Genomic DNA, 15,222 nt, shown 5'->3' with positions numbered 1-15,222 from the left:
AATGTGCTGCAATTGTTTACCACAAAACACTAAGTAGAAACTTATTTCTGAAACCCAGACCACTACAACTGCAGACATCATGAGATATAGCACTCACTATTTTTGTGAATATTTGCTATTTAAAAAAAAAAAAAAGTAGATCACAGTTTACCTTCTGACTACAAACTTAGTTGTGCTAAATTTTGAACTGCGCAAATGATTTAAAATTGAAGATTCTGTATTGTCTCATAAAATTTGACTTAATCAAATGCCACAAGGCTAAAGTGGATAGCATGGTTGCATTTTCGTTTTTTGTAGCTCCCATGATGTGGTTTGGTCTCCCAACAGTAGAGTCAAAGCGAAGGAACTCTGTTCTTGAGATTGTCTTTTGTTTCGCTATCGCCCCCTCACTGCTTTCATTGCGGTCCAGTCAGAGACATCTTGCATGTGCTCTGTCAGTAGAACTTACTTGGACACCCAATAATAATTGACTTTGTTTATGACAACTTAAGTATCTAGCACAAAAAAAAAAATGGTTCATCATCATATGTAGATTCTGCCAGACTCCATAACAAAGCCCCGATTTCCATTTTGTCATCATTTGCACATTTTGCTAGCTTAGAAATATACTTTTCACATGAATTCACTTCCTGATTTTTTTTTTTTTAACTCTCATTTTCCAGCTTGGGTTGTACATGACATGTTTATCTCTCTTGGTTTTAATCCCTGTGGGTACTGTAGCGCATAGTCGGTTTACTGTCACTATTAACTTTCCATGAATTTTGCAAAGTTATGGGGATTTTCCAGACTGGCATCACACTATTTTTTGTTTTGTTTACTTTGTTTTTTTTTTTTTGTGTGTGTTTACTGTTTTGCATATTAATTGGCATTGAAATGCTTCAAATTTTCATCCAGAATCACCAACATAATCCTTTCATTTCTCTCTGTCTTTCCTTATTCACGTCACCTTTCATTTGTTGGCATATATTTGTGCTTGGTGTAATATGTTTGGCTTCTGTTTTACTGGCAATGTTCTCTTCTTTTTTTTTTCCTTTCATTTCCATTGGCACATTCATTTCACCCATCTCCTCTACAACATTTTTCATCTCCATGGTTTCCATATTTGGCATTGTGCCATCATATTTCTCGTTTCCATCAAATTTCAAATGTCATTTTGTGTACATTTTTTGGGGAAAAAAAAATTCCCTTCATTCCAATTACCTTTAACATGATCATTATTACCACCATCATCATCACCACATCCACCCCCACCACCATCATCACCACATCCGCCACCACCACCACCATTGTCACCACATCCATCACCACCACCACCACCACCACTATCACCACCATCATCACCACATTCACCACCACCATCACCACTATCACCACCATCACCACATCCACCACCACCATCATCATTACCACATCCACCACCACCATCATCATTACCACATCCACCACCACCATTGTCACCACCACCATCATCTTCACCATGATCTTCATCATCATCGTCATCACCACTGTTCATCATCATCATTATCACTGTCTTTATGCTTGTTCTTGTCATATATTTTGCATATCCCATCCTATCTTCTCTCTGTGTCTATATTCTGTTCCATTCCTTCACTTTGCTTCACATCCATCACCTCCTCATGAATGTTTTGTCATTTTTGGTTTACCTTATATCTCCTTCCTCTTATTCTTCACGTCCTTCTGCCCTTTGTTTGTCACCTTTACACCTCTCTATCTTTTCATCTTGTTTTTTATGCTGTTTTGCTTTTATTCCAATCACAAATTCATAACAATACGACCTTGTTCCCATCTTCTATCTATCTGTCTTGTTCTCCATCTCAATCTCTACTTCCCTCTACATCTGTCAATTGAATTATCGCTTTTGGCTTACGTGTTATTCTTTCTCTTTAACCTTGTGCCTAATCTGTCTTTTCCCTTTACGTCTTTGCACCTTTCCTGTTTAAAAACTCCCTCTTTCATCTATGTGTACTTTTCTACTCAAAACACCTGCATTATCATTTTTTGATCTCTTTTATTCCTTTTATCTTGCTTCCATTCCTTAAATGATTTTTTTTTCTATTTTTTTTTTAATGTTGTCGTGTGATCACTCTCCCAATTTTGCACCATTTCCCCTTCATGTTCCTCTTCTCCATCTCCCAACCTTTGACCCCATCTCCCAACCTTTGACCTTATCTCCCATCCCTTCTCGCTTTGTTCTCTGCCATGTCAACGTACAAAAATCATCTACCCATCTCATCCCCTTTCCCCTCCCTAAATTTCTCACCCATCTTCCATGGCATCCCAAACCGGTATCCCTGCCCCGCCCCCTCCCCCTACCACCTGCCCCCGTTTTGCTGCTGTGCTGTCATTGCTCTTACTCACCCTACCACTAATGCAGAACGGCTGGAACAGGGAGTGGCAGTGGTGCACTTGATTTTGACCTTCATGGAATGGGCCGTTTGAAGTAGGTGCTCAGTGGCAAACAACACATCAAGAGTAGTGACGAGTGCTTGTGCTCTAGTTGGGCCTTGTGGTTCACGATCTATTTAATAGCATTATTTTCGTTTTCGTTTGATTTTTGCTCTAACTAACAACTAATTCATTATCAAGCCTTGGAATACAAATCTGACATGCCTGTCTAAATAATCTAACATTCATAACCTGAACTAACTACTAACAATGTTAGGTGTTCTGTACCATTTTGGAGCTTGTCAGCTAGACTAACACAGGTGTACTTACTGCCTAATTGGCTAGAATATCTTACATGGTCTCTCAAAACATCCCCCCCCCCCCCCCCCACCAGCTACCTGGTAGTGGGATGGGAAGTATGTCATAAGATTCCTAGTGACTTTCTTCATATTTGTACTGATGGTCACCATCTTTCTAGCAGGTCCTTTTTCTTTGGAAGTAAATCCCTCTTTAAATGGTCCTTTTTACACATGGAATCTATACAGAGAAGTGTAATATTATGTAAGTTTGTCTTTTAGGTACTTGTAAGTAGGCCAAGATTTTATGTTGTCTTTTTTGTGAACAATTGTTCCATCCTCCGTATAGAAGGTGTCATTTATTTAGTATCTTCCATAATATAAGACAAAGATAAAAGAAGAGTAGGAAGTGAAATAGAAGGAAAAGAAGAATTCGAGGTAGAAGAAAAGAAAGAAGATGACAATGAAGAACAAAAAGAAGGAAGGAAGAAAGAATACACTGATGACGAAGAAGAAGAACTAGGGAAAAAATTGCTGAGTTTTCACTTCACAGACATTATATACACATGCATAGTGTCTAACTTAATGAAAGTGTACATACTGCTCAAGTCTAGAAACAAATATGAATTTCGATCTGTAAATGCAATCATCTTTTTATGGATTTTTTTTTTTCTGAAGGAAAATGCTAGTTGGAATGCTCAGATCTGTCCCGTGGAATGTTGCATAAATTTGCAAGTGCATGACAAAACTTCTATTATGATTGGGACTGTTGTCTTTTCTTACTTGGTATGGAATGTCTCTCCTTTTTGTACACATTTGTTGGTGTTGCTGCATGCAAACAAAGAATATCTTGGTTCTATGGAATGCTAAGGCCCCCTTTGATTTAATGTATGGAATGCTGCTCTGCATTGATACTAGTGAAATGATATACAGATTTTTTTTTTTTTTTTTTTTTTTAGGGGGGTGGGATGGAGGGGAGAAACCGTAATCAAAAGAAATATATAAAATTGAAATGTTTATGAATTTGTGTGACTGCGCAAATTTTTGTGAACTTATGGAGATACTTTTTTACCCAAAGTCAGCTTACTATATACATTGTAGATGTGGTGATATTTGTGCACAATTATTAGATTATGGTACTTAAAGATCTTAATGAAATATACATGTATGTAATAGATTGGTATTCGTGCATTCTGGTTATGTACCACAGTGTATGGTCTTTGAAGAGTGTTGCCAACTAGTATGTCTTTATATCAAGTAGTATATTTTTTATTTCATCAAAAATGGCAATAAAGATTTTGTAACAACAAGAGAAGTGAGTCTTTTTTACCCCCTGAAATTAGATTATGTATGCTGAATATTATAGGTTGTTTTTTTTTTTTTTAGTTTTTGTCGAGCCCACCGGAGGTGCGGGGAGACTAAGGGATTACCTACGGTGTCTGTCTGTCCGTCCGTCCGTCGTCCATCTGTAACGCTACAAAAACTTGAATAACTCTCTACTGACGACTTCAATTTCAATCAAACTTGGAGGGAAGAGTGGTTATGCACAGTTACACATTTTACCAAACATGAAGTACACCTCAAGGTCAAAGGTCACAGGCAGGGGTCGATGAACTTTAGGGCCCAATGTTAAGTTTTTACGGCGCGTTTCGATTATGGCTCCCAACTTTTGGTCCCTATGTCCGTTTGTGACCAAACTTGGATGGTAGATGTCTCTTGGGGAGTTGAAAGGTCATCACAAGGTCAAAGGGGTCATAGGCCCAGGGTCAGTGAACTTCCGGGGGAGTTCGCAAACAAAGGTCACAGGGTCAGTGAACTTCCGGGAGTTGTAAAATATTAATTTCTTCTACGCAAATGGGCGAGACACATTTTGGCACTTGCCTTGTTTTTTTTTTTTTACCAGATATGATTTCTGCCATCAGAATATGTATATATAGGCCTATTTTTTTTTTTTTTGGGGGGGGGTGGGGTGGGGGGAGTTGACATGGAGAAGTACAGTAGGCAGTCCTGTAACTAGCTTTAAAAATAATAAGATAGTGAAGAGTAATTACTTTAAGGTGATCTCAGTTAAATTCCTGTCATTTATCATATTATTAGTGATGTTGTCACAAGATGAACCCCACTACATCAAGTTATGAGTAGTTATACCGCCCCCATAGTCAGCAAGACAGAGGGGGTGGGAGTGCATTGGTTTTGGGGTAATACTACAGTTGTAAAATGGAACTTGCAACAAGATTATATTAATGGAGATCCCCTTCTCATCTTAGATTCCAAGACTCTTTAAGTCACTTGTTATTTTACTGGGCATGTGCTCGAAAGAGAACCATGTTGGAGAGACCACGCTTTGATCCAAGATTCACTTCTGCTCATTTGTGTCATCAACAGAAATGTCACTGTGTGTTGTATATGATTTGATTATTCTTGTGTAAATGTGTCTTGTTCATAACATCCTAAGGACCAAACAATTAGACAAGGACAGTAATGGATCATACTTTCCTCATCTACATGTATTGATGTATTTTACATACATCTTACCAAGAATTTCATGTAGTTTAAGTCATAGCTTGACGATTCACGCTCAAACTATTAAAAGGAAACTCAAATATCATCTGTTTGAATATAACCCACGGGGGAAAAAAACAACTAAATACCAACCTGATTGACTTGGTCTTTTTAATGACCACGATTTTTTTTCATACATTTTTTTTACATCTTCAAACAAGTCTTGTTCTCATTAGAATTCAAGGTTGTACTTGTAAGCAATCAATGTAATGTTTTCTGTAAATGTGCTTTCGTTTTGAAATGCAATATCTGACATCTCCTCTTTGATTTCCCTAGTTAAGGGTACCTGTTCTTTGTATGTTGTGAAAAGGTGCTGTACAGAAATGTACAATGACAGTCTGCCTCAATTTAGAAAGAGATAACACATGTATTACTTTGTTTGTATCTTTGTGTATAACTCCCTTGTTTAGTTTTAGGCAATTTTAGCTGTATTGGTATATGGTATTTTTATTTTTTGTGATCATCAAGGTTTTGTAATTTGATGTACTATAGCTATTTGTTATGCTTGTGTTTAGGGGAATATATTTTTATTTTTTTCAGAAGTTATAAAGAAAGGCAAGTATAGCTACAAAGGTGTGGTGGGGATCATTTCAGGTTGTCATTTTCATTAAAAATTTTCACTTTCTGTAAAGGAACTACAATCCAGCAACAATATTCTTTCAACCACTTTACACTGTAGTCATATGTGATATTGATTTGTGTAAGTCATCATAGAATTGCCAAGTTTAAAGCAAGAATGAAAATGCAGCTCTTCATATTGCTTTTCTGTGTTCCAGTTCAGATGTACATATAATCAATTGAGAATTGAAATGATGGTCAGCCAGTATAAAGTCAGTTGAGTATTTGATATTTTCCCAAGTTTTTGTTTGTTTGTTTGTTTGTTTGTTTGTTTGTTTTGTTTTATTTTCTTCTAGCTTTTTAAGTCATCTGTGCTGGAAATACCATTATCTTGATTTTAACATCAGAGACACTCTCTAACATCTTGTCACATTGTCGTTTCTCTTTTTGTAGGACCGAACACCAGTGGACCAAGAACCAGCCCTCCCAAAGAACGGGAGGGGCGGGATGGTCACCCCAGAAGGTTACTACCAGTGGCACACCAGCACCCGCCTGGGGTGGAGCTCCACCCATGGGTGGCTACATGGTAAGTTCCGCTGGTTGGAAGATAACTTGCGGTGATGGTTCAAAACTCCCTACACTTCAAACATACACACATTTTGCTTGAGTCATCAAAACTCACATTTCTTCATGAAATCAAGTTAAAGTGTACCAGCGCGAACATATTCGGAGAAGCATACATTTTTTCACGTACATGATTGCTTGCATATGATCATGAAACACACACAACTAATTTGTTTTTGCTATGTAGTGTGACATCTGGAGTTAGAGGGATTAACTTTATGGACTAGAGAGGTCTGGAGGAGTCATAGAACTTTAATGCAAGGAAGACCTAACCCCAGAACTTTTAGTACCAGGTAGTCAAATTCAAAGGGTTACATGATGCCAATGTATGCGCAACTCTACAGCATGTCATAAGGAATGATGAGATCATGGTAGCAGTTGTTAAGAATCGGGTATTACAAACTTAAGGAGAAATCAAATAATCAAGATATTCCGATGCAGATGTTAGATCCTCTTAGTTGACGGTCCATTTGTCTGTATGTTGGATTATCCATCTGGATGCAGACATTTTCGTAAACTCAAGATTCTTGAAGAAGTATCGACCAGAATTTCTTCAAACTTGATGCATATACTGTGGGTTATACTCAGAAATATTGTCAGGCATTTATCTGTCAATGCTCTTGAAATAATGAAGTGACCCCAAAAAAGTAGTGGCTGAAATTTGATGTCTGACTCTTTGGGCAGTACTCCGAGAAGTCTTCGGCATGATTTCATCTAGATTGTCATGTGGCTGTATGTATACCAGAGTCTTAACAGATTGGGTTTGGGATGATGCTTGAGGAACTTGGGAGGTTAAAGGTCAAAAGGTCAAGATATTAAAGGGTACCCTATGAATGTTAAAGTGATGTAGAACAAGAGGCATTGTTAGCATAAATCCATCAAACTTACTATACACTCAAACAGTATGACTGGGCAGAGATCAAATCATTAAACTTTCATGTGATGAATAATGATGAGCAAGGGTCAAAGGTCAAAGGTCAAGATGAAAATATACTACTTTTACTCCTCTGTTTGCACAATATCTTGTATAATGGTGTATTGGGTTACTTTTTTTATTCATGCTTTTGTTAATTCATTGAATGTTTAGATTTAATGGCATTATTGGGCAGTTGACTGGTCAGATTTTTTTATCGGACGGTGTATTGAATGATAGTGGTGGCAAAATACATCATGCCACAGCGCATGAATTATTGACATTCAAAACTGACAGCTTGTTGTTCAGGGCAGTGCCATATAAGTGTACATGTAATTTGGGATGTCAAGGTCAACTCTGTTTGATTGTTTGTTTTTCTGGGGACAAGGTCAACTTTTTGAAAGAATTACTGGGGATGTGGCATGGTTGTGAGTGTAGAGTCTATAGAGTTGTATGTATGTATGTCAGTCGGTCAGTAGGAATTTCTTGGTGTCAAAATGGTCGATAGTCATGGGGATTTGGAATGGGATGGTATTGGTGTCCTGGTATGTGGTTTGATATCTCTTAAAGGACAGTGAATGTGTAGAAGATGTATATCTAGTTGACTAGAATAGAAATAGTGAGAGAAAATACATCATAGAACTGCCCATTTGTCATTCTCACCATCGTTGATATTGTCATTGTCGCTCCTAGCTTCACTTTCCCCCCTGAGATTGTAGTGTGCAAGAGAGGTTCAGATTTTTGGGGTCACTTTTCACCAGAAGGTTGGGATCTCTTTCCATGAAGGGGAATGAAATCCAAATATACATGTGGATTGAGTTGATGCAGCAATATTATTTAGTAGCACACATCAGTGAATTTTGAGGAAAATTGGACAATCTTTTGAAAAGTTATGAGTTTGTAAAATTGTAGGTACAGCCATGCTGGATGAAGAGACTACTTTAGTGTGTGACCTCTCATATGTATTTTCACAAAATGTCATTTTTTTAATGAAAAGAACATCTTCCTTTGACTTGTTACTGACATACAATGTTAAGTGAAATCTCATTCTCCTTGGTTTCTGAAAGAGATAAATCAAGTGCTGTTTCATTACCCAGGAAAAGTAAAAAAATATGTGAAGTTTTTTAAAGTCGTTTTCCTTTACATGCGATGTCACAATGTGTTGTAGTCTTCTCATCTAGCTTTGAAAATTTGTAACGTTTGAGTGGATTGTCTGATTTTCCTCAAACTTCATATCTAATTTGTTTTATTAATATTGCTACATTCCCTTAATTCACACATATAGATTCATTCTCCTTGATTAAAGAAGACTTCACTCTTCACTACATCAATGTACGAAATAATACTGAGAATAGAAGAACATACTGTTTGATGTGCAGAACAAGGAAAAAAAAAATCACCAGCCCTTTCTGCACATGTTCCTGCAGCTGGTAAAATTCTTCTGCCCTGCAAGGCACTACTACCTTTAGGATTGCAATAGTCACATTCCCCTATAGTCCCACCCATTTGTTGCTCTGTCTGTGTTCGCTCTGTTCTTTTCTCTGTGCATTAATAAAGTTTTGTTATGCATTGCTGAACATTTCATTATTATTATTATTATTATTATTATTATTATTATTATTATTATTATTATTATTATTATCATTATTGTTATTTAATTGTTATTATTGTTATTATTATTATTATTATTACTATTATTATTATCATTATTTTGCAGTCATATGTCTGTCAGTTGTAGTGACTTCTGTACTATACCAATATACAACCCTTCCCTTCTATACAAAGTCATACTTTTTTATGGACACGTCTTCAGCACATATTTCTTGATCTGATTAATGCAAAGGCATATTTAGGAGAGATTAGTATAATTCCCGGTTGGATTTGTTTTGTTTTTGTTTATGTGGCGGGGGGGGGGGGGGGGGGTATTTTTGTTTTGCATGTAAAGACAGACTTCATTGTACATACCTTGGAGATTTCATGATTATTTTAATATGCTTCTTTTTTTTTTTTCATTCCAAACGTGGTCCCATATCTATATGCTTTGTCCTCAATGGTTATGTGCTCCATCAAACTATACTAGCCCTCAATTTCTGTTACCACTTACAAAATTACATGTATGTTAATGCCATGTAAGGGCATACTGTCATAAAATTTACATGTTCCAAGGCTCTTTTTGCTGGAAAAAAAAAAACATGGATGAATGGTTAATATAGAAAAACAAATCTTTCCTGATAATGACGAAATAAATCCCACTTGTTGAGACCTGTGATGGGATATCATTTGCTTGCATTTTACTCTCCGTTATTTGCATCTGTGCATTGACAGGGATAGGGACATTGATTTTTTGGTTTATTCCTCTCAATGCTCATGAAACTTCCAGCTGTAATCATACACATATATTTTAATGTCACTGGCCAGTAGTATATAATTTCTGTAGAGGTGTACCTGGATCAAAATGTTTGTATATTTTGTGCTTGAAAACTGGTATTTTTCATAGCTGCAAAATTAGACATATCATGTGGAATTAAATGAGAAAGAGTGGTAATGGTCACCGTTGCGAGTGATTAGAAGTTATTAGAATTTTATGGCTGTGATGCTTATGTTTGAGGTTATTATTCTCATACACTGCCACAGATTTCTTTCCCTCTCTTCCCTCCCCCTAACACTAACTTTGTCTCATTTATTTTCTTTTGGCAAACTTACAAACATCAACAGATGAAATATCCTTCCTTTCAGATACAAAGTGATTCCAAGAACATATGAAGGGTTTTGTAATCTGATAAGCGGATTTCTCACTTCGCAACATGCCAAGCAAAACCCACGACATTTTCACTTTGATACGCAAAAGAGATACTTTGCATATATTTCATGGTGCATTTCTCATCTTGTAGGATAGGTAATCAAAAGTCTTTTATCAAAAGTTTTCTCTCAATTCTTCACATCAAAAAAACATAAAATAAAAAGCATGATGTGTTCTATGTATACCACTTTGTCAAAAGTCTGTGAGTTTTCCTTTGCAAAGACGAGTCTTGAAATCACTGTAAGAGATGCTGGAGAAATGTGTGAGGTATCATTTAAGGTTGAGTCATCTAATCTTCAAATCATCTTTGATACCAGTCACCAAAGCAATCACTACATGCCTTGATTTTGATTTTGTTTGTTTGTTTGTATGTTTGTCTTTGTACCCGGGTGGCAGAGTTAGTATTACAATTCAGTTTCCTGGCCACTTTCATTCATAAGACCCACAAACCCTTGGAATGTCGTTTAATGTAGCCATCATCAAGTTTTAGTTGTTCTAGTTGCACCCTTGAATGTGATCCATGTTTTTATGTTCAGTGTGTCATTTCATTTGTTCTTCGTCTAACTTGTAACTTTACTCATTTTCTGCTAATAATGATTTGTTTCTCACTTACTTGTCCTTCATGCTGTCCCATTAAAAAAAAAAAAAATGACCACAAAAAAAAAATAAATTTACAAAAACAAAGGAGCTTGAGTCTGCACCAACACCACCAACTCCTCCTCCTCCGCAAAACACATCCATGGTGAGTTCTGAAAACACCCCTCTCCACCAAATGGAATCTCCTGCAATGTGTCGCTAACATGTGCTTGTGAATTACGGGCTTCAACCATTGTGCCAGAAACGGAGGTTTATCTCATGTTTATTTATCTGTCTAAGTTACAGTCGTTGCTTTTTCCTCTCTTAACTAACTTCTTAAACCACATGTAAACATTAACATTTGTTTATTTTTTCTTCCATTTCTCATAGATTATTAAGGCGTAGAAGGTCACATACATGTAGTACATCATACCATTGTAGCTTTAATAGAATTTGAATGATTTATGAGATCTGTTTAGTGCACAGGGACAAAGAGAAGTACTGTGTGCCTTTTCTCAGATGCACACTTTACTACCATTTTTACTTTTAGTTCTATTCCATTCCAGCATTTGGGGGGAAACCACTCATTACACATGTGTAGAAAATTGATTACCAGTATGTCAAATGTGTGTGAATGGACGTTTAACCCATCCTTGCTCTTTTTGTAAGAATAGTAAAGGAGTCATGACAAAGAGTAGTAAACATGTACATTCTATGCCTCAATGCCCCTCACACCCCCCCCCCCCCCCCCTCAGCCAAACACTCACGTGGGGAGTGTTGATGGAATGGTACTTGTTTGACATTTGTGGACATATCTTTCAATGAAGTCCACACCACCACAAAACAATGAATGTGCTTGTACCAAATTTGCTGATTAGGTTTATTTTGTTTTTGTTGAGAAGTCAGAAATGTAGCAAGGCTCTGGGACATTTTTCACACCAGTCCTGTATGGTCTATATGAAAACTTGTTGCAGGGTCAAGATACAGTTCTTATTGGTCCCCCCCCCCCCCCCCCCCCCAATCACCTCCCCTTCCTCCCCTCAGGGTGGGGTGTTGGTCAAGCAAAATTCAGAAACCGGGCAAGTAAGTGTGACTTTGTCTTCTCTCTCCTCAGGTTGGTCAGTCAGCGGATTGGAGGGGGCAGGCTTTCTCAGGGCAGTTTGGTGGTCAGCCCAATATGATGGGTGGTGGTCAGCCAATGATGGTAAGACTCACAGTGAAACTCAACCTGCATTCACTCACCGTACAGTAAATTATTTTACAGTCCACTCCCGTTCTTACAAACACAGTTGTAACATAATTTCGTTTCAACAAAGTAAAATTCAGGTCCCAAATTTATAAGCTATCCATCTTTGTTAATTTCTTTTTTTGTTTGGCTACAATGAAATTTGATTGAACAAATGAAAATTACCAGTCCCAAGGACTTTGTAATAACAGGAGTCGCCTGTACTCATGTATTGTTCTCAGTGTGATGATCGCAACTCCACCATTGTGTATTAATTCTCTGGTAGCAGACACAGGTGTCATAAACCTAAACTGTTTAAATGGATTGGGAATACAAGGTGTTTGGATCACATTGGCTTTGTGTGATTTGCATTGTCTTACCAAAGTAGGTTCATCTGACCTCATCCAGACAAATTTGTACTGGGAAGGATTGACTTACTGCCTGTGAAATAGCTTGGTAAATACCACCAAAGAGTGTGGATGCTTTAAGGATTAGGTGAAGACAATTGAAGGTGTGGTATTTGCAGTCTAGAGTTAGATAAGAGAAACACTAAAATGATTTTTATAATGTCTGACAGTAAGAATATTAAAGCGAATGATAATGTGTAGCCAAAATTATTTTTCACACTACGGAAAAAAAACCCCAGAAATGTTATTACTTTGGGATTATTGTTTGTTAGGTTTTAATACAGAACAATTATCCATGTAATCCCAAACAATGTTTAACCCTAATTTGATGTCAGCATTGATGTTCCTTTGTGAAAATGTTGCTAAAATAAAAAAGTTTTTGCTCTTCTAAAAATCACTGACCTTCAGATTCGAGATCTGTCTACCCAAGGACGATAATTTGTTGTGTGCCTGGCAGAAGGGTCCTAGGGCTTGCACGATGTAAACTTGCTAGGCAAGTGACAGTATGCGAATGAAGACAATTTTTAATTATGGTTGCTTAACAACTTTTAATCTTTCCATCTTTCTTCTTTCTCTCTCCTTTGTTATCCGTCCCCCTCTCTTTCAACTCTCTTTACTTCCTTTCTTTCTCATTCCCTCTTTCTCTTTCCCCCTTTTTTCTCTCTCGCCTTCCCCCCTGTCTCTCCCAACCCCCACCCCCACCCCTTTTCCTCCGTGCAGGGTATGGGTGTAAGGCCCATGGGGATGGCCCCCATGGGAGGCATGTACGGTCAGCCAGCGGCAGTAGGAATGGGTCAGCCAATGTACCAGCAGGCCAGGCCGCCCACCCAGACGCAAGCTCCCGCAGATCCATTCGTAAGTTGCCGAGCTGTAGGTGGTAATAGATGTGGCCACAACCTGAGAGACTATTGACTATCTTTTACACGACATTGGGATTACCTTCAAACTGCTGTAGACTCAGTAAACTGGAGCATGTGATTTACACGACTAACATATTACATTTTATTACCAAATTCTAATATCGTAGCATTTATATCAAGATCTGTGATGTTGTTGTTGCATTGCGAGATGTCTGTTTGGCTCACTGTGACTGAAAGAAAGATCAAGAAATATTAGATTTTTTATCCGAAGAACCACAGTTGAAAAAAATTGCTTACATTTCTTCTAAAATTGTATACTCTTGTGATTGTTTGATACTTCTGGCTAATGAAATGTTATGGAAATTTAAAAAAAGCTAAATAACAAGAACAAAATATATAGTGTAGACTTTAAGCTAACCATTTTGATCTTCATTGGAATATGCATTATTTCATATCATGACTTACATGTAGCATAGAAAAACCTTGTTATAACGAGCTCACTGTACATCGAGGTGAAACTTTCAACAAGGTGAATTTGGCGGACCCGATTTCCATCACTGTATTTAGCTGGTCACTTTTAATTACATGACGATTGAACAGCTGTACGAAGAGGTACTGATTACAATGAGGTAAAATCGGCAGTTATGGTGACCTTTGTATAACAGAGTTTCCCTGTACCAAGATAGTCAGGAAGAGAGCATTTCTAAAGAGTAAAATCATCCTAATCTTTTCCCCCCATTTTCTCTTCTCTCTTGCATCGCCCCACCCACAGGGGAGTCTCTGAGACCATGAGCGCCACCGTCGACATCGGAGAAAATCGCGCTGGCGTCACAGATATTATGAGTTTATGAATATATATACATAGATTTATAGATATAACTATGTGAATACATTTTTTGAGATGATGATGAGATGGCAGAGTCCAGTCAGGAGGGAAGAGTGCACATCGGGGTCTGAGGGGGGAAGGCATCGCTTTGTGGAATCCCGTCATCCATGCCAGCCCTGAAGAGCTTTCTAGAAACATCCAGATCTTTCTAGAAACATCCAGAGCTTTCTAGAAACATCCAGAGCTTTCTAGAAACATCCAGATCTGTTGATTCTTTTCTGGGTTTCCAGAAACGTCCAGACTTGATGATACTTTTATGGGTTTTTTTTTTTCCATCCATTTCATTTTCTGTCTTCTCTTCTACCAGAAGCCAGCTACAGATCAATATGACTGTGAACCATGGGGCTCTAGATGTCTGCATCTGTGTAAAACTGTTCCCTATTAAAGCCATGAGGGCGCCCTCTCTAAAACGTTTGGAAATCAGGTCACAAATCATGTCATGTTCATATCAAAAGTAGACAAAGATGCAAAAGAGTGATAGAGAGAGAGAGAGAGTTAGAGTTAGAGAGATCAGGAGATAGGGATCAGGGAAAAGGGGATTTCGAATTCTTATAAGTTCACTTATACAAGTATAAGTAATACTTATATTATAAGTTCACTTATGCAAGTATTAATTTCCAAGGTAAATATTGGCAGAATTCCATCATATAGCAGTCAACAGGAGTACACTGATCATATCTTTATGTAAAAGGTAGTTTTTAAGAAATCACTGTGGCCATATTACCTCGGCCTTTTGTCCTTGTTTTTTTTTTTCTGCTCATATTTGCATCAGCCGAAAGTCTTTTTTTTTCAGTTGACAACTATCAGGCAAAGCCCGGATTCTACTGAATTGATGTCCATCCGTCCATCCTGCCTTCATGTAGACAACTGTAAAAAAGAAAAAAGAAAAACAAAGCCTGAAAACATAAACAAGTAAGAATGTGTAGAAAAGGAGAAAAAAAAAAGTGGTATGTGATGATTAACGTATTTGGCCAATTTAAGAGCTTGTCAACACTTGAAATGTTTGTTGGCTCATCCAGGATCTAATTTTGCAAGGAGACTTTATACAGTTACTGCATGGTAAAATGAGTGAAGTGTAGTTGCCATGGCAACTACATCTAGCTTGCTCT

At 37.5% G+C, this 15,222-nt stretch overlaps 1 protein-coding gene across 2 annotated transcripts in view; it reads left to right on the top strand.

Annotated features, from left to right (window-relative positions):
- The window catches only part of LOC139722434 (phosphatidylinositol-binding clathrin assembly protein-like), a 123,341-nt gene extending 108,338 nt beyond the window's left edge, over positions 1 to 15,003 (top strand). For both annotated transcript variants that reach the window (XM_071633728.1, XM_071633729.1), the window contains 5 exons: positions 2,396 to 2,461; positions 6,276 to 6,408; positions 11,850 to 11,939; positions 13,088 to 13,222; positions 14,000 to 15,003. In XM_071633728.1, coding sequence (XP_071489829.1) covers positions 2,396 to 2,461; positions 6,276 to 6,408; positions 11,850 to 11,939; positions 13,088 to 13,222; positions 14,000 to 14,011 — 436 coding nt within the window. In that variant the 3' untranslated portion in view covers positions 14,012 to 15,003. The remainder of the gene's footprint in view (positions 1 to 2,395; positions 2,462 to 6,275; positions 6,409 to 11,849; positions 11,940 to 13,087; positions 13,223 to 13,999) is intronic.
- The last annotated feature ends 219 nt before the right edge of the window (positions 15,004 to 15,222 follow it).

The sequence above is a fragment of the Diadema antillarum genome, unplaced genomic scaffold, assembly GCF_040938485.1.
Source record: "Diadema antillarum isolate AM-2024a unplaced genomic scaffold, OU_Dant_1.0 scf00000165, whole genome shotgun sequence".
NCBI classification, from domain to species: domain Eukaryota; kingdom Metazoa; phylum Echinodermata; class Echinoidea; order Diadematoida; family Diadematidae; genus Diadema; species Diadema antillarum.
The sequence above is the reverse complement of the archived record's forward strand: the minus strand, read 5'-3'. Positions and strand labels throughout refer to the sequence as shown.